Source organism: Schistocerca serialis, chromosome 3 (assembly GCF_023864345.2).
Source record: "Schistocerca serialis cubense isolate TAMUIC-IGC-003099 chromosome 3, iqSchSeri2.2, whole genome shotgun sequence".
Classification (NCBI taxonomy): Eukaryota; Metazoa; Arthropoda; class Insecta; order Orthoptera; family Acrididae; genus Schistocerca; species Schistocerca serialis.
This window is the reverse complement of record NC_064640.1, coordinates 358,614,078-358,640,757: the sequence shown is the minus strand read 5'-3', so window position 1 is coordinate 358,640,757 and position 26,680 is coordinate 358,614,078. Positions and strand designations below refer to the sequence as shown.

Genomic DNA, 26,680 nt, shown 5'->3' with positions numbered 1-26,680 from the left:
CAGTGTTTGTGTAAAAGATTATAGTTGCAATTCTCTGTGACAGGTAGAACAGCCACCGTAGTTCATTAGTGCATGAAGCACACTGTAACCCCTCCACATCTGTGCCTGCCATACAAGAACAAGTAATGGATTCCCTGCAATGTTCTGTATCATCCTGCATCTTTCAGTAGAGATTAGCAGCAGCCAGACTAGGGAACTACTTTCCCATATGTAGGCTCCCATTAATGCCACAACACAAACAGCAGTGTTCGGAGACATGCCATGAACATGGAACCTAGACTGCTGATGAAAGATGTCACATTGTATTCTGCCATGAATCATGATTATGCGCTAGGCTACATGATCATCGTCGACAAGCATGGTAGTGACGTGGGAAGATGTCCCATTCTTCCAATGTTTTGAAGAGGCATAGTGGTATTAGTCTTGGCATCATGGTGTGTAGAGCCATCGGGTATGACTTTACATCGTAGCTGGTACTGGTTACAGAACTGTGATGGCAAAATGGTACATAACAGACATCCTGCATTCTCGCATACTACCACTCGTACTACAGTATTGTGGTGCTACTTTTCAACGGAACAATTCTCATCCACGCATGGAAAGTGCCTCTGTGAAGTCTCTGTGTGATGTTGAGGTATTCCTGTTCTAGCAACATCAAGATTTGTTGTTGATAGAAAATGCTGAGGACCAGCTGAGACATCAACTCTGTCAAAGTGCCAGTATCCAGGATACCAAGGAATGACTTGCCATTGGAGAGGGTACAATGGCTTTATGACACCCTTGGCAATTGTATCAGTAAATAAAGCCAGGCAAAAGAGAGTGCAATGTCATACTGATAGGTGGGTCCACTTTACTGTCAACTTCTTTGTAAATTTGCCCCAATCTTGTAATCACTGAAATAATATCACATACCCTCTCAACCCATGAAGTTTCGTTTTGTTCCCTCCTCCCCAACTGGGTGCTTCACTATTTTTGTCAGGCAGTGTATATACACTTTTCTGACACATGGAAATACACAATAATGAGATACTTGTGACCTGTATAACCATTATCTTTTGTGGAAGTCCAGAAAACAGTTCCTTATTGTCTAACATTGTCTTGATGGACAACTCATCTCTGAGAGCTACATAAAAGGTATACAGAAAATTAGTATCGCAGAAACAATTTTAAATAATGATGCAGAGCAAATGTGGAGATAAAAGCCAAAACCTTACCATTTTGAGAAATGTTTCTTGTAGCTCACCTATTTGTTAGCACAAAACAGCTGCAGTATAATTAAAGGAGCCACTCAAGTAACTGTTGCCACCCTCTCCATCTGCTCTGTGTGCCACACAAGCAAATACACTGCTCTTCTTTGCATAAAATTCTGTAGGGCTGATTTTATATAAAAACAACTTTTCTTGTGAATGCCTAAGTTAACAAATTTGTAATTCTTAAAGAAAATAATCACAATGTTTTGGAATAATATCTACCATAGTAATTTTTTATCCAGATATTTCTCAAAATTATCCACTTTTTGTAGAATTTCTTAAAAGTTCACAGCTTACCCTTTGGAAGATCATTCATAATAAGTATGAAGAGCTGAAACAAATGCTTCCACATTCCCAAGATGCAATTGCTCAAGTGATTCAACAAATTGTCACAGCACTATTTTACAATGTATTGGAAGCTTACAAACTTGTTAAGCACAACCATAGAGGGTTATATCCTGTCATTAATATTCAGTAACTCATATCTGTATGGTACAGTTTATAATATAGTTTTAATGTCGCTAAGTTTGGATTTTTTTTTTTTTTTTTTTTTTTTTTTTTTTTTTTTTTTTTTTTTTTTTTTTTACTAAAAGTAGTTCTGAAGGAGCATACCACCACAGCCACACTTTTGACATAAGCCACTTTTAGTTAAGGGACAGCACCATTTCTTACTTAGTGATTCTTAAACTGCAATGCATCTCCTCCATTACTGGCAGTTCATGAAGCCATACTGTCACATGCTTTCATGTTTTCACTGTGTTTGATGGTTCTTCATTGACTAAGAGTTTGTTACATTGTCCTATGTTTAAATTGACCCTCACACAGTATATCACCTCTTCTAAGATGGTTTAGAAAGCTATTCATTAATGAAAATGTGGTTAAGATGTGTCTGAATTTTGATTCCCACAAATTTTGCAATGACTGAAAATGTGGAAAGATAGGAAAGAAGTACCATCAATATTTTCTGAAAGTTTGAATCATAAATGTGCTCCATAATTAATTCTTATAAACAAAAATGCATACCATAACTTCAGTTTCGAGCTAGTTGTCATAGTATTATATTAGTGAATATCTAAATTCATTACACATTTAACAATAAGTCATTACAATTTCATCAAGTACATTTTTCATTAAGACTTTTGACTTCTTTCATTGTAGCCGATCCAGGAAGTCTCATTCAATGGACCGCACTCCATGCCTGACAAAGCGGTCACATCCTGGAGCAGCGGTGAGCGTGAAAACACAAGGACCTGTAAGACGGAGCAATGAGGGACCGCCTTCATTACCATCTGCAACACCTTCACAAGATAGTGATTCTCATGAAACCCCACCAAAAGTGTTCCAGGCTGCCCAGTATGAACAGCATCTTGTAGAGACACTTGAAAAGGATATCATTCATAGAAATCCTAATGTGCAGTGGAACCGTGTCGCTGGGCTGAGCGAAGCAAAAGCAATACTTCAGGTGATGAACAATATTCAGTTACACACTTATTTTAGACAGTAATATTTTGTTGAGTTACATGTTATTACTAACACAACTCAAGAATAATCAAAAATTTCAGCAAAATATGATGAAAGTATTAAAAAACCAGAAGAAGGTGTACATGAGAAATGTTTCTCTACTGCTTGAATAACTTTTTGTATTTAAAATACACTCTGGATGTGTGGTATCAGAAATTATGTTTTATATCTCCTGCTTAATAAAAAGAACAGTTTAATACTAAATCATTGCATCAGACATGGTGCCCTGGATATTGATTGACATCTGCACTCTTCATGCCACTGGTTAGTGGCTGTCAGGTACTGCTTAACACGACCTCCATTCTCTTCCTCCTGTGTTCTATATGTAGAGGAAGCATGATGAGACCTATGTGTGTCCTACTGCTTCTTATCTTGCTCATGTGGATTTTCCCTTACAGGTACAAAAACAACAAAGTAAAACCAAATTCCATAACACACCGGTGTTCAAAAGTTTCCTTAACAACTTTCCACAGAAAGAACATCCAAAATTTAACATTCTATGTTATAAATCTTCTGAAAGACTTTAACTTGGACCAGACATGCTATTGGGAGTTACAGTATTCATCTCTGAATTTCATGTGTATGCTTTGCCAATGCAGCCTTGCCAGAGCCATACTCATTTTCAATCTCCTGTATATGCTGAATTTTATCAGTAGTATTTCATTGAAATGGGATACGCCATTTCCTGTCTCCATAATTAAGTACATAACATAGTTAGCCTTCCACTACTACTTCATGTAATCATCACTAACTAGCAAGACAATGAATGTTTCTCATGATGATGTGCAATTATGTAGAGACAGCCACAATTTGCCTTTAAAAATAGTACTGAGTGACAGTAAGGCACACAAAAAAATGGAGATTTCCACTTGCTGAGCGGTAAGACATCGTTTCCTCAAACAAAAAGGTTATCAGGAAGATAAACATAATTTTGAGGTTGCTGATATATTGCTTTGGATACTGGAACAAAATAAAAACATAATATTTAAATAAATATCAAATTAAATAAATACTAATGTAAAAAGTGAGTTACACACATAAAATTTAGAGGTATTCAGAAAAATATCAGTCTATAGAACTAATGTTAGGGAGGACTGGAATAGTAATAGGAAGAAAAAAGAAGAACAGTGTGACAGAGTCAGTGGTGTGAAAGCAGAAGGAGCTAGGCAGCTTACATAATATTGTTGAAGTTCAGACAAAGGATAATGTAGGAATGTTGGGTGTTCTATATGGACATTATCCATTTATGTAGAACATTTTGCATCTGTGTAAAAGATCTGTCCTTTAGTTGGAAGTTACAGATGGTATGGGTTCTGAACACGTTGGAGTCTCACAGTTTCATAATCTTGCTACTTTAGGAATCATATCAATTTAAACATTAATTTTTTTCTTCGGGAATACATATATGTTAATCACACATAAGACGCATAGGAATTTCTAATAGTATTCTAAGCATACTGGTTTAAAAAATCCTTATTTTTTCTTAGATGCAGAATATTCCCATAATTCATAATGAAGAATAGGTTATTGAACTGAAATCACTCATGTATAAAACAATGGAAACACCAGGTTGAAATATCAGCTGTATAAGAAAAGGATAGATTGCTACTCACCATAAAGATGAGATGTTGAGCTGGAGACAGGCACAATGAAAATATTATTACACATTTAGATTTTGGCCAAAGCCTTTTTTAATAAGAAAACACACACACATTCATTCACACAAGCAAGCACACCTCACACATACATGACAGCCATCTCTTGCAGCTCAGACTTGTGAATAGTTGCCCCATAATCACAAATACTAATGTATGGTGCTTCACCTGGAAGAGTGACCTTCTCCATTCTCAACAAACAGATAGATCTCATTTCTTCACGGAGTAATAGTAAGCTAGGGAAAATAGACATTTTATACTACTCACAGTTCTGCATGTAATTACTTCAGGCTGATCAGACTACAAAATTTATACTGAAACCAACTTTTTATCAACTGAATATAATGTTGATGTGACCCATACTTCATTCTTGATAACTCATTCGATAATGAATATAGAAAGCTGCTCTTGCTTTCTAGGTGACATGTAAAAACATGGTATGTCATATAGCTTAGACCAGTCAGCATAAATTAAATTTTAGTGTTTTTCAACAATATGGCAATAGCAACAGAGAAAAAAATTAAACATTTAGTGTGAAATTATTGTTGCAGATGACAGTCCTCTGAAACTCTTTGGCAGTGACTAAACATTTATCAGTGTTTACAGCAATATGTAGGTAAAGTTCCTATACCTACCAAGTGAGCAGCTCGGGGTATCAGAAAAATCAAAGGACATCATATCCTACATTAACATATTTGTAACAGGATTGCTGTTTATTTAAACATTATCTATTGTCTTACACTGCCAGATTCATACATGTTAGGGAAAACTGTCTTTCATGGTAATTTCTTCATGACACATGCACCATGTAGCATAAATTGATTGTGGTGGATATTATGTAAAAGCTTATCTAGACCTCTGTGAGACCTATGGTCATTTCAGAAAGTAACATAACTACTATGAACTGTGTCAATATTACTGCTAACATTCATGGCTGACACATACATTTTGAACCCTAGCCAGGTATGCGTAGTCTAAATTTGCACTTATTATTAACCACAAATAATGTTAGGAAGTAAATTTATTGGTGCACCAGTATAAAAATCCCAGGGTCTATGAAGAGGATTCTGCAAAATGCTTGGTTAGAAACTTTACAAAATATTTTAACTGCATGTGCCCTTAGAAAAAATACTTTTTTAACCTTTCCTGCACTGTCCCAGGAAATTATGTCACTGCACCATAGTGCAGTACTGAATGAAAGTATGTAAACACAATCTGCAGATTACACAGTGGTAGGGATTTTCAAATGCCAAGCAGACAGATAGGAGCTTTTTGGAGAACTTACCCTTTATGCTGGTTCAACTCAGTTTATTATCCATCTGAATGCTTAGACTTTTACATAGAGTTTCATTTATTGTATTCCCATTGACATCTATTTCTAACCAGTAGTTGTAACATTTTTAACTGATTTCAATTGCATAATATAAGATTTGTAAGATAAAGTAAAATAATGGTAAGAATATCATGGGAGATTGTCAGTTCACCTGCCCAACGAACAACATCCTTGCATAACATGTGTCAGTAGACATCGAGTTATAAACACAATGTTTATGTCTGGCATAGTGGTTAAAAGAAAAATATGCAGTAATACATTTACAAATGTGTAAAAAAAATCAGAAATTTTAAAATCTTTTGCTGTTCAAAATATCAACCCTGGTGTGCAACCTCAGTTATTAAATTAACGGAATATACACTGAAGCACCAAAGAATATGGTAAAAGTGTGCATGCTCAGGTACAGAGATATGCAAATAGGCAGAATACAGTGCTCTAGTTGGAAACACTTATATAAGACAACAAGTGTCTGGCGCAGTTGTTAGATAGGTTACTGCTGCAACAATGGCAGGTTCTCAAGATTTAAGTGACTTTGAATGCGGTGTTGTAGTCAGCAGATGAGCAATGGGACACAGCATCTCCAAGGTAGTGATGAAGTGGGGATTTTACTGTATGACCATTTCACGAGTGTACTGTGAATATCAGGAATCCGGTAGAACATCAAATCTCCAACATTGCTGCGGCCATAAAAAGATCCTTCAAGAACAGGACCAACAATGACTGAAGAGAATTGTTCAGTGTGATAGAAGTGCAATCCTTCTGCACATTGCTGCAGATTTCAATGCTGGGCCATCAACAAGTGTCGTTGTGAACCATTCAATGAAACATCACAACACAAAGCTTTAGGACAGTCAGTACCAACATTGGACTGTTGATGATTGGAAATATGTTGCCTGGTCAGAGGAGTCTCATTTCAAATTATATCAAGCAGATGGACGCCTATGGGTATGGAGACAACCTCAAAAATCCATGGACCTTGCGTGTCAGCAGGGGACTGCTCAAGCTGGTGGTGGCTCTGTAATGGTATGGGGCATGTGCAGTTGGAGTGATATGGGACCCCTGATATGTGTAGATACAACTCTGACAGGTGACATGTACGTAGGCATCCTGTCTGATCACCTGCATCCATTCATGTCCATTGTGCATTCCAACAACACCCAACACATCCAGAATTGATACAGAGTAGCTCCAGGAACATATCTGAGTTCAAACACTTCTGTTGGCCACAAAACTCCCCAGACATGAACATTATTGAGCATATCTGGTATGCCTTGCAACATGCTGTTCAGAAGAGATCTCCACCCCTTGTACTCTTACAGATTTATGGACAGCCCTGCAGAATTCATGGTGTCAATTCCTTCCAGCACTACTTCAGACATTAGTCAAGTCCATGCCACATTGTGTTGTGGCACTTCTGCATGCTTTTGGGGGGCGTACATGATATTAGACAGGTGAATTGGTTTCTTTGGTTCTTAAGTGTGTTTAGTAGCACTTGAAGAAAATAAGTAAAGGTACAAGAAGCTGCTTTCATTTTAGAAAGTATGGCATAAAGTTCCTGATGTTTCAGATGACAGGCTAACATTTCAGATGGTTAACTTTGCATATAAGCACAATACACAAAATTTGTCAGCAAAAAACCTAATAATAAGGTTTTGAGGTTAACATCTATGATCATGATGAAGAACTGAGATATAGGAGAACAAGTGTGGAGGTACTTAGACATTCACATACTGTGCATTATTTATTGTTTATGAAGATGTATACATCAATGAAATAGACACTGAAGAGTAATGGAATGATACACATTTCCTTAGTAACAAACAGTACCATGATGATGGTGGACACTTGTAATGGCATGGGGTTTGCAAGAGACTAGTTGCCCTATGGACTCTTACTGATTGATGATTCACATCTAGTGGAAACTAGTCTAATGATGTGTAGAATCCCAGGCTTGCTCAATAGGACTGAAATTAGACCATACTCTAATATCCATAGAGCACCACACTGACAACATTCAAGAGTGATGTGATGATGTGATGATGTGGGTATTTACACACATCTAAAAAGTTTTGTGTCACCCCAGTTCCCAGAACTCCTGGAGATAGTCATTGACTGTGGATATTGTATCACAGACACAGTCCCTTTGGCTGTTCAGAGATGTCACTAAACCTGCCTGAAGATTTAAACAACCACGCACGAGCAGTGACTATTAGATGGAGGGGGTCCGACTGCCGATCAGTTCCAGTCATTCCACCAGGAAGGAGGTACACGGCTCATGTTGTCTGTAGTTCAACCAAGCCTAGATGGTCAATGCCACAGTTTGATCATGTCCACATTGTTACTTTCAGCCAGGAAGGGTTCTCAACAAGGAAAGTGTCCAGGAGTCTCAGAGTGAACCAAAGCAATGTTGTTTGGACATGGAGGAGTTACAGGGAGAAAAGGAACTGTTCATGACATGCATCACTCAGGCCACCCAAGGGCTACTACTGCAGTGGATGACTGCTACCTATAGATTATGGCTCAGAGGAACCCTGACAGCAACGCCACCATGTGCAATAATGCTTTTCATGCAGCTACAGGGCGTCGTGTTATGGCTCAAACTGCACGCAATAGGCTGCATGATGCGCATCTTCACTCCCAACGTCCATGGCGAGGTCCATCTTTGCAACCATGACACCATGAAATGTGGTACAGTTGGGCCCAAAAACATGCTGAATGGACTGCTCAGGATTGGCATCATGTTCTCTTCACCAATGAGTGTCGCATATGCCTTCAACCAGACAATCGTCGGAGACCTGTATGGAGGCAACCCAGTCAGGTTGAATGCACTCTGTCCATCAAGTACAGCAAGGCAGAGATTCCCTGATGTTTTAGCATGGCATTATGTGGGGCTGACATACACCATTGGAGGTCATGGAAGGTGATGTAATAGCTGTACGATACGTGTATGCCATCCTCCAACTGATAGTGCAACCATATCGGCAGCATATTGGCGAGGCATTTGTCTCCATGGACAACAATTCGCACCCCAATCGTGCACATCTTGTGAATGACTTCCTTCATGATAATCACTTTGCTCAACTAGAGTGACTAGCATGTTATCCAGACATGAACCCTACTGAACATGCCTGGGATAGATTGAAAAGGGCTGTTTATGGACAACGAGACCCATCAACCACTCTGAGGGATCTACACCAAATCGCCATTGAGGAGTGGGACAATCTGGACCAACAGTGCCTTGATGAACTTGTGGCTAGTATGCCATGACAAATACAGGCATGCATCAATGCAACAGGACATGCTACTTGGAATTAGAGCTACTGATGTGTACAGAAATCTGGACCACCACCTCTGAAGGTCTCGCTGTGTGGTGGTACAACATGCAATATGTGGTCTTTATGAGCGATAAAAAGGGCAGAAATTATGTTTATGTTGATCTCTATTCCAATTTTCTGTACAGGTTCTGGAACTCTTGGAACCGAGGTGATGCAAAACTTTTTTTGATGGGTGTATTATTATCATGCTGAAAATACATATCTCCAGTAGGACCCTATAAATCACAAATATAAACACATGATCTGCCAGACACTACCTGAATCCTTAGCCTATGAATGATAGGAGTACATGCACCAGAGGTCACGTTCAGTCTCATATGAATTTAATCACATGAAGAGACTACCACTTATTAGACTGCATCTTGATCGTTATAGGATTACACACACATTTTGAAATATGCAATTCTGTACTGGAACTCATCTGCCTTAGTGACCTTTTACCTTTTGTTGAGCATCCATTTGCAGTGTTTTTGCCCTTATGCTAATTGCTCTGGTCTGCTAGGTGTGGTTTGCAAATTGTTTATTGTGTAATGGCGGTTTTTGTACCTTATGGTGATGCGATAGGTCTTGATGGTATTGTTTCCCAAATATTGTGTACAAAAATAGCAAGTGATCTGGAGGGCTGTGGTTTGTCTATCTAAGGTTAAATTCTCAGCCCAGTGATGGAAATCCCTACCAGCTAAATTTTGATAACTGTAGTTGCAGTATTACCTGGATCAACATAGCCACTGTATATACAGGAAATTGTGGCCAATGAAAGCTCCAGTACCTGTATAGCTTCAGGGATGAAGCTGTCCCTCGCATCTGACTTGTGTCACTTGTCAGTCAAACATGTTGCCTTTCTGTGTGCAGCTGTTCTGTGTACAGCCAGTGCATGGTCTGACTACATTTCAGTCATGTACCATACTGAAACACTCAATTCAGTGAAACAACAAAAGTGCTATTACTCCAATGTGGTAGCAATCAGTTTCCCATCAGCATATATATCTGACCTCATACAGATGCAAATATTCTGTTGTAGAAAAACTGGCTCTGTAAACCTGTGCTATTAAGAAATCTGTTTTACTTACTTTATTTTAATTGAGTCATATTTTTAGTTACTTAACTGAGTAGGACATATAGTGAGAAAGTTGGCGTAACTAATTTAATTTTGAAGCCAAAAAATCCACTATGAGAATGTTACAAATATTCTTTCCAAGATCCTCAAAGAACATGCATCAGTCAAGTGAAATTATTTCTATTTCCGGAACATACATTGCCATTAAATCTACTTTATTATTAATTTACAAACTCATTTCTTTCTGATAAATGGAGAACTTCCAGAATGAATGTTCTATATAATCATCAATTACTGACCAGTGAATGGCATATTGACATTTACATAGGCTGAAAAAGCACTCTATGTTTCAGGAAGCCATGGTACTCCCAATGCTGATGCCTGATTTCTTCTGTGGAATAAGAAGACCATGGAAAGGAATTCTTATGGTGGGACCTCCAGGAACAGGAAAGACTATGTTGGCTAAGGCAGTTGCAACTGAGTGTGGTTCCACATTCTTCAATATTTCTTCAGCAACACTTACCTCAAAATACCGTGGAGACTCAGAAAAGCTTGTGCGACTATTATTTGAAATGGTACGCTTATACAATAATGGAAATTCACTTAAGTTTTCACTAACTGCATAAAAATCACTTTTAATCAGTCAAAGTAGCAATCTGGTTTCAGAAGTCAGTATAGCACAATCAACCATTTATAAGTCATGAAAGTAGTTGCACTTTGCCTACGATTCAGAGATTTTGAGAAAGCTTTAAATTTAATGTCAGTAAATTCTCTTCTGACAGTCCTTGACAGACAATACATTGATTCAACCTATGTTATTATGCTGATGAATGCATAAACCACTGCAATGACTATCATTAGATTTAACCAGGATAACGGGAATTTTAAAATTGAGAAAAGAAGCATGTACGGAGTTTTGTATCACCGGTGCTATTCACAGCAGCCCTAGGTGATGTTTTCAGGTACATATGGTGAAAAATATTTGTTAATGGAATGTAACAGAACAATCTTCAGTTTGCTGATGACATTGTGTTGTTTGCCTGCAAATGATTTGTAATCAGTACACAGGAAAAAAATTGTACAAATTAACAATGAAGTTATAGAACCAGTTGAAAAGCTGTATTTCAGACATTTGAAGACAATGGCAGTGTATGCAGCATAAGAAAAAAAAATATAGGAACAAAAGTGGCCTGGGTTGCTTTGGTACACTAAATTTCGAAAGTAAGCATCTGACGTGTATGAAAAGTAAAGCTTGCAGTTTGTGTATTTATCAGTTATGCTTATGTTAGTGAGATAATGCAGAATCTGTACAAAACTTGAGGGTTTTTCAGAGAGCAATAGAAATATGCATACCATAGACCATAATGGTCTAAATAAAGTAACTTTCCTTTTTTCCAGTTCATGGATAATAATTTATTTTTTAGAAGTAAGCAGATTTTTTAAAAAGTAGTGCCCTCTTTTGTATATGGGTAAATACTCATTTGCAGTTGTCCTAATTATATAAAGAACAAATCAGTTCTATCACTGTCATAAAAGTAGACTGTCATTAACACTACATATATTTACATTTGACATTATAATGAAGAATCCTGTCTTCAACACATCTAGTAGGGAAGACAGCACTGTTAGTGTTACAGAGCCTGAGGAGATTATAGAGCATATTTCTACAAACAAACCATGCAGCACAGTATGTCTTTTTGGAGCTGGTTTGGTATAATTTGCTATTAATCTCAAGAACAGGACAGTTGAGTTAAAAAACTGAAACTGTGCAGATTCTAATAGTACATTTTAATACTCTCTACTCCATTTGCATTCAAGCTGGAACAATCTAGATCACAGTGCTGGCAAAACTAAATTATTACTCTGTAGTATAACATTTATTGCAGAGAAATATTCCTAAAAGGTTAAAATTATGTGACTTATGTGGAAGGCAAGCAAAGATCTATACTCAGGTCTCAGTCTGACATAAAGCTTTAACCCATTGGGAATTTTTATTGTTGCTTAAAGTTTACTTAGGTTTAATGTTTCATTCTGAGAACAACTTCAAGGCATTTACATTGTACACTATTTTGTTTTTAATAGCATTTCATTAATTTCTTCAGAATTGATATGCTTGTTGCTACACTCTGATTTTTTTAATGTCCTCTGAGCTGATTCTTTCAGTGTATCATCCTTCTCACACTTTATTTTACAGGTTTCAATGCATTTTCCTCCCTTCCCTTCCCTTTTCTAAAATCCTTGGAATTTGTAAACTAAGTTGATACTCTTTGTTCTCAGTTCAACTAATATTAATAATTCTAAACTGAAATGGGAAATTGACACTTATGAGGTTCCAGTAGAAAAACACAAGGACAGCAGATGATAAAGATAGTAGACTTTGGAATCAGATGTTCCTTTATTGACTAAAATAGAAGAAAGGGCTGAAAGAAAATGGGCAATTTAAGAGATATGCAGGAGACCCAACCAGGTTCCCAAGTCAAAAAAGTCATATTGTCACAGGATAAGAAATAAATAAATAATGAAACCAATGGATAAGATTTAAAAACTAGAAGACGAAAGTGGTGGAGAGGGTAGCCAACAACTCAGAAAAAAGTGGAGCATAGTGTGAAACTAGAAATATAGATAATCAAGTTTGGCAACTCCAGATTGAATATTAAGAAACTAAAGAGGATATTCATTGTGCACCTAGACTCTGATATCCATAGTTAGGAAAATGCTCAGTGCTACTGTCCTGTCAGACTGGATATAAATATCAAAAATATTAATTATTTAAAAATAGTTGAGAGTAACTTTGACACAAGCATCTCCACATCATAATGCTCCATTAAAGTGTCTCTGTAAAGCAGTGTTTCAGGAGATCCACTGCATATGCTGTGGCCTGTACTTTATAACAAATAATTCAGTTCATATGATCACATAAAGCTAATGTGTTGCCTACATGTTTCAATATTGGTAGAACAAGTTTATCTAAAATATATGCCAATCAACTCATTTCTTATAATATACTGTATATTCTAGGCTAACAGCTCATACTGCTACATTACAAATACACAATGTACTTTTCAAAATATAATGACATGTAGAAAAAAGGCAATATGATTGGAATAGTGATTGAATACTTGTATTAATTTTTCAAAGTGATTTTGTTTTCTGGGTCTCACTCATACCAGTTTTTCAACTTGAACATTTTAATTTGCTGCAATGAATAAGATATTTCCTTAATAATATGCATTATATTTCAGGCTCACTTTTATGCCCCAAGCACTATTTTTATAGATGAAATAGATTCACTGTGTTCACAACGTGGTACAGATTCAGAACATGAAGCTTCCCGAAGATTTAAGGCAGAACTGTTGATTCAAATGGATGGTCTTAATTCTAACAGGTATGAACACCATATTTACTTCAAATGGTAAAGAAACATCCATTAATTAAGTTATATGGACAAGTGTTGCCTGTGTGAATGAAGATATAAGTTGGTTGACACTGCAATCAGTGTTTGAGTAGAGTCTGAGAAAAGAAAAAGGTTAGGGTACAGGCACATTGGAAGATTAATAATGCAGAGATTGTGAAACATATGTAGTCCCTAAGCCATTGTTGTGAATTCCAGATGAGCTGACAGTGTGAAAATTTTGCACATAAAATACAATAAGCAGTTCTGAAACATGCACACACACACACACACACACACACACACACACACACACACACACACACACACACAGAGAGAGAGAGAGAGAGAGAGAGAGAGAGAGAGAGAGAGAGAGAGAGAAAATGTAACTGTTTATTATTGTGTCATTCCTCAGCTTACTGTTTTGGCACTAAATAGATTCCTGTCCTCATCTGAGACTTTTTTTAACTGATAAACTCTCAGATGACATGATTCAGGGTGCCGATTTCTTGATACTCTCAAGAATCTGTTGAGTGTTGATGTATTTTTAGTAAATACAAGGGATATTAAATATAGCCTATATTTTCCCAGGTAGTGTATTGGATTTTTGGGTGTCCCAGCTGTTATGCACTCTTGGTCACTACAACTGCTACTCTATAAATTAAAGAATATCTGACCAGATTTTTTCCTTGAAACAAAAAGTGCTTCATTCTGTCACAGAAAAGGCCAAACTACTCCACTGGTGTTTAAAACTCAAAATAAGAACAAGTTTGAAAACACTCTGAAAAATAACAGACTGTGCACTGCATGTGTCCACTATTTTTTAGTTAGTTAGCTGAGTTTGCTAGTGAGTGTAACCCCAGAAAACAAATTCTTTCAGGAAATCAGCAGATTTTATCCCAGGTTTTTCTTTTGTCATAATAGAAATGTCTTCCTTGGGTGTTAATTGATTCAGTTCTTAATGGGCACTTGTAATACTTGTAGCATAACAAATCCAAAAATTAAACACAAATCAGCAAGCTTCATTTAAAGTTATAAGTTTACTCTTTTGTGAAACATTCCATGAGTCACAATACGCTCAACTGCGAATGTTGTTCTCAGGCCTGCAATGAGTTACTTACTGTTTGTAGACAGCTGGAAACAGATCTGACAACTGTTAGATGACTGGAGCTGCACCAAACAGGTGTACTTGGAGGGCTACAGAGAAACATGTACCAAAGATACCAATGATACCTCGAATACAATCCTCCCCTGTTTCCTCTACAGCAAGTACAGGATCTATCACTACTCGCCATTGTGGATGGTGTGATAGGTCTCAGGGCCCTGTACAGAGGAGACAGGGACCAGAGAGAACTCAAGGTTTTACAGCCACCCACCCCACCCCCAACCAATGAATTCAAGGTTCTGTCTTTCACTGAAACTGAAACTGAGCCAGTAAGACTCACTTCACTTATTTAGGAATCTGCTGTGTATCATGTCAAGGGGAGAAAATTTAAAAGAGTATGGGGTCTATTAAGCACTGACACTTACAACATACAGGAATACTTGTACCCTTAGAAAAATTTCAGCAAAGGATGGGAAGGATCACCACACGCACTCCACACGTATGCCCATACAACATTCTGAGGAGGCCGTGCCAGCACCCATTGAGGGAACAGACAACTGTGTATTGTGGAGCATATTTGAACAAACAGTGATTGTCAGGCAAGCTTCAAAATCATACTTGAATCCTTCCACGACTGGAAGGAAAGGCTGAAAAGAATAGCCATTTTCACAGACATACATTCTGCAGCATTTCCCCTGGTTCTCAGTTGAGAAGGCGGCTTGAATCACTTTGACTTTGGAGGTTCTGCGACAAGTTAGGCTACAAATTCTTAGAATTGCACCATAGAGTAGAGAAATCTAGGGTCTGTCTAGATGTGTCAGGTGTGCACTACACATCAGAAGCTGTTACCAAGACAGTTGATGGTTTGTGGGGTGCACAAAAGATTTTTTTTATATTACCTGACTCTTCATGATGTCTGAGTAATGATACCTGTAAAAGCATCAGTGTAAGGTCAAAATTAATGCACTCCCCTTGCCACCTTCCCCCTATCCACCCAAAAAAGTATAGAAGTCCTAGTTATCAGTATCAATTGCTGAAGCACTTGCAACAAAGCACCAGGGTTAATAGCACTCCTAAAAAGCAGAAATGCTGAACTCCAGGAGTACTATCCCAATTTAATGCTTGCATCACTGCCAAGATTGGTGATATAGATATTAGGGTCACTACTATTAAGAAAAAATTTAAACCACTAAGACTGAATGAAGTTCCATGACCTGATAGAATTCCTATTAGATTCTATACAGAATTTGTGGCTGAGTTAGTGCCCCTCATAAAAATATTATATACCATAGATCTCTCAAACAAAAACAAACTGTGTCCAGTAGTTGGCAGAAAGCACAGCTCTCACCCATCTACAAGGAGAATAGCAAAAGTTATCTACAAAACTAATGTCCAATATCATTGACATGCATCATTATAGAAACTTAGAACATATTCTGAGTTCAGACATAACTAGGACTTCAAACAAAATAACCTCTTGCAAGGCAACCAGCATGGATTAAAAAGCATTGTTCATGCAAACCCAACTCACACTTTTCTCACATGAAATCTGGAAAGTTATGGAGCAAAGCAGTCAAGCAGATGCATTATTTCTTGAATTTTGAAAAGCATTTGACTCAGTACCTCACCTAAACTTCTTATCGAAAGTATGATTCTGTGGGATATCAATTGAAATTTATGACTTACTGAGGATTTCATGGTGGAGAGGATGAAGCATGTTATCTTGGCTAGAGGGCCATCAACAAATGTAAAAGTATCTTCAGGCAACCCATAGGTAGGTTTCTTGGGATGTTTGCTGTTCACGTTGCATATTAATGACCTATCAGACAATACTCATAATAACCTCAAACACTAACCATTGTGGCCGAGCGGTTCAAGGCACTTCAGTCTAGAAGCGCGCGGCTGCTTCAGTCACAGGTTCGAATCCTACCTTGGGCATGGATGTGTGTGATGTCCTTAGGTTAGTTACGTTTAAGTTCAAATGGTTCAAATGGCTCTGAGCACTATGGGACTTAACATCTGAGGTCATCAGTCCCCTAGAACTTAGAACTACTTAAACCTAATTAACCTGAGGATATCACACACATCCATGCCCAAGGCAGGAGATTCGAACCTGCGACTGTAGCAGTCGCACGGATCTGGACTGAAGCGCCTAGAACCGCTCAGCCACCGTGGGTGGCTAGGTTTAAGTAGTTCTAACTATAGAGGACTGATGACCTTAGATGTTAAGTCCCATAGTGCTCAGAGCCATTTCTTTTAACCTCAAACTTTTCACAGATGCATTTATGTGTAATGAAGAACTGCCTGAAAAAATTGCACAGTTACTGAGATAAATCTTAATAAGATTTAAAAGTGGTGTAAGGATTCACATCTTGCTTTAAATTTTCAGAAATATAAAATTGTGCATCTCCCAAAATGAAAAAAGTCGTATCCATCAACGTCAATAACAATCAGTCACAACTCGAATCAGTCAACTTGTACAAATACAAGGTTGTAACAATTTGTAGTTATATTACATGGAGAAATTGCCTAAGCATAGTTGTAGATAAAGTAAGTGGCAGACTATGTCTCATTGGTAGTACACTAAGAATACATAATCTGTTTACAAAGGAGGTTGCTTACAAAACACACAAGCTATGCAGTAGTTCTATAATGCTCTTCCATGGGTCTAATAAATCTGTGACCATTTGTGCTGTCCTTGGTGTAAGGACAGTATGAATGGTCGCAGATTTGTCAGACCCACAGAAGAATTGTTAATGATACAATGTTAATGATATCTTAAAGAAGCAACACTGTTTATCTTTGATTTGTGTTATCTACCATTTTTAAATGCTTTCGCATTTTCTGTTTATTCTGTGTTTGTATTGTTGTCTGCCATTAGTTGTAAGCTGTTACACATTGCAATAAACTCCGCACAAACGGGCTTATTTTCATGATTCATTTACTGTTCCTGATCACAGGTTATGGTTCTAGGTGCATAAGTCTGTTTTCAGTGTAGTGGCAGAGAGTTGTTTCCTGGTGTCATGCGTAACAGCAAAACTTTTGATGTCACCGGCATAGTGTTGGCGTGGCACAATGGAACAATCTACACATCAGTTTCATTTAATATTGTCTGCAGGGGACAATTAGGTGGTGTAGAAATTCCAAATGGATGTGATATTAAGAGGAAAAGACCTTTTAGATACTGCCAATAGCATTGTTACTCAGTCACCACAGGAGAGAGAAGCAGAAGTAAAAACATGGCAGGAAAAGGACACAAAAACACAAGAATTTATTGTGACCTGGATGGAGGTAGCACCACTCACTCATCAGCTGGCATGTGGACAAAACTGAGACTGTGTATGAAAAAGAGTCCACAGTATTTACCTACTTCAGCAAAAGTGTTTCTTGCTCCAGTTTGATGATGACGCAGTGGTTACCATTGTGTCGAAAATACAAAAAAATCAACACAATATTGAAGCAAGTGGGAGAACCACTTTCAGATAAAATGATCATAACAAAAGTGGTAATGTCATTGCAAGGGCGATATAAACATTTCTGTTCAGCCTGGGAGTCCATATTCTTTGAGAAGGAAATGTTTAATGACTTAATTTCAAGATTGCTCATTGAGGAAGAGAGAAATAATCAGTGCAATCAGCTGGAGGTAGCTTTAGTCAGTCTAAGCAGGCAATAAAAAATTACCTGTTATGCTTGTGGTAAGACGAGCTACTACACAAAGGACAGTAAAAGTAAAGCAAATATAGAACTAAGAAGTTGCAATTATTGTAAGAAAAGATGTCATTTGAAGTCAGATTGCAGGCTGTTGAAATCAAAGGAAGGCAAAAAGGCTCAGAATGTAAATGCCTTTATGTGTATGAATCAAGGAGTTGACCTAGAAAATTATTGGATGAGGTGCTAGCGAGCATATGTGCTGAGAACTGTTTACAAAACTGTACAGTGTGCAAAGCTCAATGAAAGTTACTGTGGGTGACAGTAAACTTCTTGACGTGACTGAGCATGGTACTGTGGAACTGTATGCATGGATCAGAGTTAAATTTATCAAAACAGTACTTAGTGGAGTGCTTTTTGTTCCTGAACTGAAATTCAATCTGTTTTCTGTAAGAACTGTGTTACACAAAGATATGTGTTTAGTTTCAAACAAGGAACAATGTGAATTCTTGAAGAGTAAAGGCGAAGTTTGTGCATTATTCAAACATGTCAACAAAATGTATCATACATTGTTTTCACTAAACGGAACACAGTCACAACTGTCAATGGTTTCTTTTATGCATGTGGATGAAACACACACTGTGGTTGACAGTAATAACATGTCAATTTGACTATATATATTGAAAACTTGAGTGTCTGGCACAAATAATTGTAACATCAGAGCATTACGCACGTGAAAGAGTTTTTATCATATAAAGGAGTGAGATTCATTGAAAACATTTGTAAAGAATGTTTAGTATGTAAACAACATCACTTGCTTTCCCTGTCAGTTCCTCTGGAGCTAATGCCTCACTCGAACTGATTCGTGCAGATGTCTGTGGACCCATGGACATGCATTAGCTTGGAGGAGCTGGTTCAAATGGCTCTGAGCACTATGCAACTTAACATCTGAGGTCATCAGTCCCCTAGAACTTAGAACTACTTAAATATAACTAACCTAACGACATCACATACATCCATGCCCGAGGCAGGATTCAAATCTGCGACTGTAGCAGTCACGTGGTTCCGGACTGATGCACCTAGAACTGCTTGGCCACTGCGGCCGGCTTCTTGGAGGAGCAAGATATTTTTTTGCATTTGAAGGATGACAACTGTGGTGAACACAAAGTATTTTTTATGAAACAGGAGAATAAAGTAAAATGTTTGATTAGGTATTTTATGCAAACACTGAGAGAGAAAATGGTCGGAAAATTAAAGTTCTAAGAGGTCATAATGGACTGGAGTTTATGAGTACTGACTTAGGTACATTTTTGAGTGAAAATGGCATAGCCCATCAAAGATGTGTTGTGTACACTCCACAGAAAAATGGAAAAGCTGAAAGGGAACTGCACACCTTGGTTAAAGCTGCTCATTCAATGAATTCCCAAACATTTCTGGGCTGAAGCAGTTAACATGGTGGCTTATTTATTAAATCAAACTGGTCCAAGCCCTATAGAAAGTAAAACTCCTTTTGAAGCTTTTTATGTTAGAGAATTGCCCTTAGCAGATTTGAAAATATTTGAAACGCATATGTCTGTCCCCATACCCAAGGAAAAGTGACTGAAACTAGGCCCCAAAAACAAGATAGATTTATTTGTGGGTTATGATAATGATGTGAAGGGCTACAGAATATTTATACCTCCCACAAAGAGAACTGAGATGCAGCAAGACATTATTTTTTGCCACCAGCAGTATCCAAAAGGAAGAAGAAAGCTGATGTTCATGTAAAATAGTCAGATACTATTCATTGTAATAAAAAGAACATAGATGAAGCTTCAGATTTAGAGGAATGGAAAGAAGAAATGAGGACTGATGTTGTGGAAGAAAATAAAAGTCAGCCTAGAGGAGAACAAGAAATCAGTGAAGACAGTGAAAACAGAAATTTTTTTAGAGGATGCAGAGGACAAGAACACATACAATCTTAGATCCAGGAGGAAAATTCAACACCCAAATCAATTGGAAGATTATGTGTCAGGCCTGTTGACAGCAGTGATTGACAAAGACCCCAGCACCTATGCTGAAGCAATGTCTTGCAGTGAAGCTAAAAATTGGAAAATGCTAAACCAAGAGAGCTGCAAGCCCTAGAAGAAAACATCACATGGTATTATGTATGTAAGCCAAATGAATATGATGTTATTGACAGAAAATGGTTTTTAGGCAAAAAAAGGGATGAAAAGGGTAATGTTGTTTCTCACAAAGCTTGTCTTGTAGCAAGGGTTTCCAACAAAGCTTGTCTTGTGACTCTTCAAGCTTTCCTGGCGGATGTGTTGCAAATAGTCTTAGACAATTTACAAAGCTTGTCTTATTTAGAGGTATACAGTGCAGTAGCAAAACTGGTTTCATTGAAATTTTTTCTGGTTAATTTTAATGAGAATAACTTTTCCATCTATCAACTGGATGTCTTTAGTGCATTTCTCTATGGAGAGATAGTTGGAGACCACTGGTTATTGCAGTAAAATTAATGACAAAGTTTGTAAACATACAAAAGCTCTGTATGGTTTAAAGAACTTACAAATAACTGTGCCTGATGTTACATTTTATTCTGTCATGCTAAAAAAGTACTTTAAGTAAATAATTATTCTTAATTTTATTTTATTTTCAACATGATTATTTTAAACCATTTTGTGGTACTTAAAATCACAAAATACCTGTAATTATTCTGTACACTTACAATTAGATGTTATGAGACAATAAAGTTTCTATTCTATTCTACCAAGTAAAAAAAAAAAAAAAAAAAAAAAAAAACATGGCTCTGAGCACTATGGGACTTAACATCTATGGTCATCAGTCCCCTAGAACTTAGTACTACTTAAACCTAACCAACCAAAGGACACCACACAACACCCAGTCATCACGAGGCAGAGAAAATCCCTGATCCGCCGGGAATCAAACCCGGGAACCTGGGTGCGGGAAGCAAGAACGCAACCGCACGACCACGAGCTGCGGACTAAAAGTTTCAATTCTGCCATAAAAACAGGTAGCCTATTTATGGGGATTATGACAGTCAAATTGAACGAATGCATTACAAATTTAGAAAAAAATGTGGGCTTTATAAGACATAAGATTTCGCATGTAATAAATGAAAATTCTGAGCTGCAGAACGTTTCCCCATCTTGGCGTTAAGCGCCAACAATCAGTCGAATTGCTCGACAAACAAAAGTAAACTATGAGCAAATACGTGTTGCACATGCAAAAAAAAAAAAAAAAAAAAATCAACATATTTAGTGACAGGACGTGTCTAGCTTGCACTGTAATATCAAAAATTATGGAAAAGAGACATGTAGAATCAGAGAAATTCGAGAGTACAGAAGCGAACAAAATGCGACATTAAGTCGAAGAGTTTCAGGTCTTTGCTACTGTGGAAATCGTTCCTTTAAAGGAATTGTGTGCATCAAATATAAAACTGCTTCATTTCTCTTGTGCAAATGTGAATTCGAAATGGAAGATATGGTTGTGCATGGAAGATGAGCTAGGACTAAATTTTAATAACAAAGATGGTACTTACATTTTTTATTGGTATGCTCATTGATGAAGTTAAAGATTTAAGAAGTAAAATCGACGAACTCCGTTGACAGAAGCTGCAAAATGATGGCGAAATATGCAGATACAAAAAAATTGGCGCTAAATTATGCAAAAACCAATTCCCTGCAAAGAAAACCTTTACGAGAACTGAACAATATATTACGACTAAAAAAACATTTAAAACTGTGAAAAGAATTGCGAATGATTCTTCCTTAATTATTACAATAAGCAACAGGTTCCTAGCACTTCAAAAAGGATAAAATCATTAACAACAAAGTACCTGTACTGAAAATACGGTATTAATTTTACAACTGAAGCAAACAAAATAAATAACAAGAAATATTCACACAACAGAAACAGCAATGGCATAAGCAGCAGTCACAGTTGGAGTCAGTCCATTCATCCTGTTATGTGGGTGTAATAATGTGTTGTGATAATGTAACTGGCCAGAAAATGTATAGGCCTAGGTAAAATGCTATCAGTTTACAAAGGTGACTGCTTCCAAAACACTTGTGTGTTCCACAGCACAATATTGTTGAAGTGTGTGGAAACCATACTAAACAGGACTTATAGGGGATACTGAACTTATACAAGTGGTCACATGTTTGTTTGCCTCGAAGGAGACCATCAAAAATGCTGAAAAACTTGAATTGGCAGATGCTTTAAAATGGAGACCAAGTATCCTGTGAAAGCCTATTTACAAAGTTTCAAGAACTATTAATATATATGGAATCTAGGAATGTATTGCAGATGCCTAAAAGATTCACTCATATACCAACTGCAAATACAAAATTAGTTTAATTGGAACGTACACAAAGTCATTCTTCCCACACTGCATATGCAAATTAACTGGGAAGAAACTGTAGTGTGTGATACTGTGAGAAGTACCCTCTGTCATGCATGTCACAGTAGTTAGCAGAGTATGTGTGTAGACGTATATTTTTTGGACAATTCCATTTATACCATAGAAGAGTTGAATAGACAATATTTATCAGAATTTTGAGACACATCTGGTTACTGTGGTTATGCAAGCCTATCCAGTTATGTCTCCAAGAGTGACCCAAAGCCTCAGTATGATTGATATTCCCCTTGTATTTCTTCTGAACATTACAACAAGAGATTCTTCCAAGGCATACGTGGTAGCAGCATCACAGGGGTAATGGACATTGTACCCTGTACCACCAACCCAAGGACGTTAACATCCATGGAAACATTGAAAACTACGAAACAGATTCATTAATCAAGTTACTACTGTATTATTATTTATGAGTCTAATTTAAATCCAGGTTCAAGTACTAGTCTGTTACAATTTTTCTGTTGTCACAATAGAAAAATGATTTTGCAGGAACTGAGTTAATTAACTGATTTCATTTTTTAATTTCAATGTTTCTATGGAAATATATTATGTATTAATAAATATAGGTTAAAACCAATAAGTAAACAGTGCGCATCTTTTGTGAAATAAAAGATAATTGTAGGGCAATGACTAAAAAAATTAGTTATTTTTCTGTCTTTTATTATACCAGACAATAATCACTGATTGTGTTTATACAATTATTGATTTCAAGTGTGATCTACAGCCATCTCTAAATCAGTATTGGAACACAAGAAGCTTTTTTACATAGTGATGCAAATGTAGCATACTTTGCTACATGTAATTCTCTTTGACCATGTGATCAAACTAACAAGAAGAATTGTCACTACAAAATGTGCACTGTAACCTTTTACACTGTGCTAGGAGTAATGGAGAGGATTATACCTACTCCCCTGCTTCCTGCATCCCCCATGTAAAATGCCAAGTTACATTGCACATATATTAAATAAAGCCTCCAAGCACACAAAAACTTCACTTTTACCTTGCATATAATTCATCCAATGATAACAAATATAAATCTTCTGATCAGGGTACAGCTGAAGATCAAATATGGATACATAACAATCTTTAAATCAGGTCTTAAAGGGCATTATAGCCATAGTGCAGTAAATATCACACCTGTCCATTTGTATTTTCATGTGTCTGCTTTCAGTTCAGACAACAAGGTGATAATGGTACTAGCAGCAACCAACCATCCATGGAACATTGATGAGGCATTTCGCCGAAGATTTGAGAAAAGGATATATGTTCCTCTTCCAAACGGTAAATCTGCATTCATAATTCATCATAATAATGGTATTCATACAGCTGTGTATTTGATTCACAGGGGTGTACTTTAACCCAAATCATTGAGCTATGACAAACAGAATTGTTACCCATACTCTAGCATCACTTGATGGGAAGATATTAACTTTCTCCTTATTATATTCCTAAAATCAGTACACATATACACTCAGATCTACATATAATGTACAACTGTGCATGTACATGCAATATCAGTAACTGAAAATCCAGGAATAGAGATAGTATGTATGTAGGATAGAACACTGCCTGCCAAATAGAAGCAATTCTGAACAGTAGGTAATTGCTTATAAAAGACAAAAATGCTTTATTTTTGGAGAATGTCCTTTATTAGGACTACCAATGCACATGCTCAACTCAGCACAGGCTCTTGTATTGCAATGCTGTTTATCTAAATGAGGTCAGCAATGATGTCAAATGGGATAAGTGGTGGGCGAACAGAGATATATGTAGAGTGAGGAGATGGATGAATGGTACAGTAGGTGGGGTGGGGGGGGGGGGGGGGGTTATGAAGGATAGTGCTGGGATGGAACATGTAACTGTTTTGCAAGGTCAAGTTAGGGATAGGTGTGCCAGGATGAAAACAGAGAGGAAAATGGGAGAGTACTGGGGTAACAATACAAACTCGTAGATACATATAGGAGATATCGAAAGGTTCAAAGTTATGAGTAAGGATGGAGTAGTAGATAGAGGAAACAGGAAAAGTAAGAGCATGTTATGGGAACAATTGGTGAAATTAGTTGATAACATGAAGGGAGAAGAGAAGGAGGACAAGTGTGGCACAAGAGTTAGCAAATATTGAAATCTTAACTGGAATGAACGATATGTAGAAGGGAGATTTCCCACCCACAACATTCAGAAAAACTTAAGGCTGTTGGCAAGAATCCAAGTAGCATGGCTTGTAAAACAAATGCTGAGGACAACCACTTGCATAGCATGCTAACTTTCAGTCACGGTTTGACAATTTCTGTTCATGTGAGTGGATAGTTTAGTGCTCATATCTACATAGAATGCTGCATAGTACTTTCAACATAGTTATATGCTGTGACTGCTTCCATGTGTGGCTCTAGTTGTGATGAGTGATGCCAGTGATAGAATTGGTCTAGGAATGGTTGGCAGATGTATAGGACAGGTCTTGCATCTGGGTCTTATACAGGAATGTCACCCAGAGGTCAAGGGATTGAAAACAAGATGGCCATAAGGACACACAAAGATACTGCATAATTTTGGTGGACAACTGAATAGGGGTAGAGGAGTTCTGTTTAAGTCAGGGTTGGAAGGGTTGATATACTCTGCTGATGCTTCAGTACGATCTGAGTACCCTAGGAAAAGAATTGCTTGTCACTGAAAATTTGGTATCCACTGGTTGCCAGTCTGTATGGGGGAGGGAGGTGAGACGTTTTTTATATAAGACGGGTAGCAGCTGCAGAGTGGATGTACTTCTGGTGAGTGATGGGTTTAATTTAAATAGTCTGAAAGTGGCCATCAGTGAAGTGAAGGTGGCTCTAGGGGCCAAGGAGGACAATATAAAACAGGTGGTAGACCGGTGTTAAGATTTTGAATGAATGACAGTGGGATGTCTTCAGTGGGTCTCTAAATCATAAATATGTCATCAGTAAATCAGAACTAACTAAGGGTTTCAGGACTGTGAGTGATTAGAAAGGATTCCTCATGAAGGCTCTTGAACAAGTTGACACAGATCATGTAGATGTAATATGATTTTCCGAACATCCTTTGACCATTGATACAGGAATGCTGAATATGGGCAGAAATAACTGCAGGTCAAGCATGGAGAAAGGAGGAGATGCCAGTTACATTAAGAAGGCATGAAACTATAAAAACACTGATACCCATATACTTTACAGTGATCAGTGTTTTAAAACTTATGCTGCAAAAGTAGATTTTCTTGGAAAGTTAATAATAATAATAGCATACAGGACTCCATCTGTTAATTTTGAATTATTTATGAAATATTGATGCATTATTAAACTTCTTGACTTCCAAGCAAAATAAGGTAATATTATGTGGAAATATAATTTTTCAGAGAACACCTGTTCTAGAGCTTTACTTAAGTTCCTTGCCATTTTATGTGATCCAGCTCCTTTATGCAATTTGCAACAAGAATTATGGGAATGAGCACTACTGCTACTGACCACATTTTTATAGATGCATTGAGATTACAAAGTGCTATTGAAATTCCCATAGTTAATGGCCTCTCAGAATATTATGGTCAATTGCTGATGTTTAATATCAGAGTGCACCACATAAATAAAAATAATTGGAAAATACAAGGGTGATAAATGGACAAGAAATTGTCAGATACAAACTGGAAAGATATGTACAACATTCCTGGTGTTAATGAAAAACATAATGTATTCTGTAACATTGTAATAGGCTACTAATAGAAACTGCATTCCTAAGAAATTAAAATATGGAAGCAGATTAAATGCATCTGAACCTTGGGTTACATATGTAATCAGAATATCATGCAGAACTACGAGAAAACTCTACTAGTCATCAAGGGACATGGATGATGATAGGATTAAAGCCCATTTCAAACTGTGCTGTAAAAGTCCAGTTAAAGTCATCTGAGTGCCAAATGGTATGTATTATCAATAAAAAATAAGCTCCTTAAAGAACAAGATAAG

The 26,680-nt window shown here is 37.2% G+C and overlaps 1 protein-coding gene across 1 annotated transcript in view; it reads left to right on the top strand.

Moving 5' to 3' along the window:
- Nucleotides 1-26,680, top strand: part of LOC126470163 (katanin p60 ATPase-containing subunit A-like 1) — a 169,402-nt gene that overhangs the window by 111,885 nt on the left and 30,837 nt on the right. The window contains exons 4-7 of the mRNA XM_050097790.1: nt 2,409-2,712; nt 10,505-10,726; nt 13,394-13,536; nt 23,884-23,993. Of these exons, the coding sequence (XP_049953747.1) occupies nt 2,409-2,712; nt 10,505-10,726; nt 13,394-13,536; nt 23,884-23,993 (779 nt within the window). The remainder of the gene's footprint in view (nt 1-2,408; nt 2,713-10,504; nt 10,727-13,393; nt 13,537-23,883; nt 23,994-26,680) is intronic.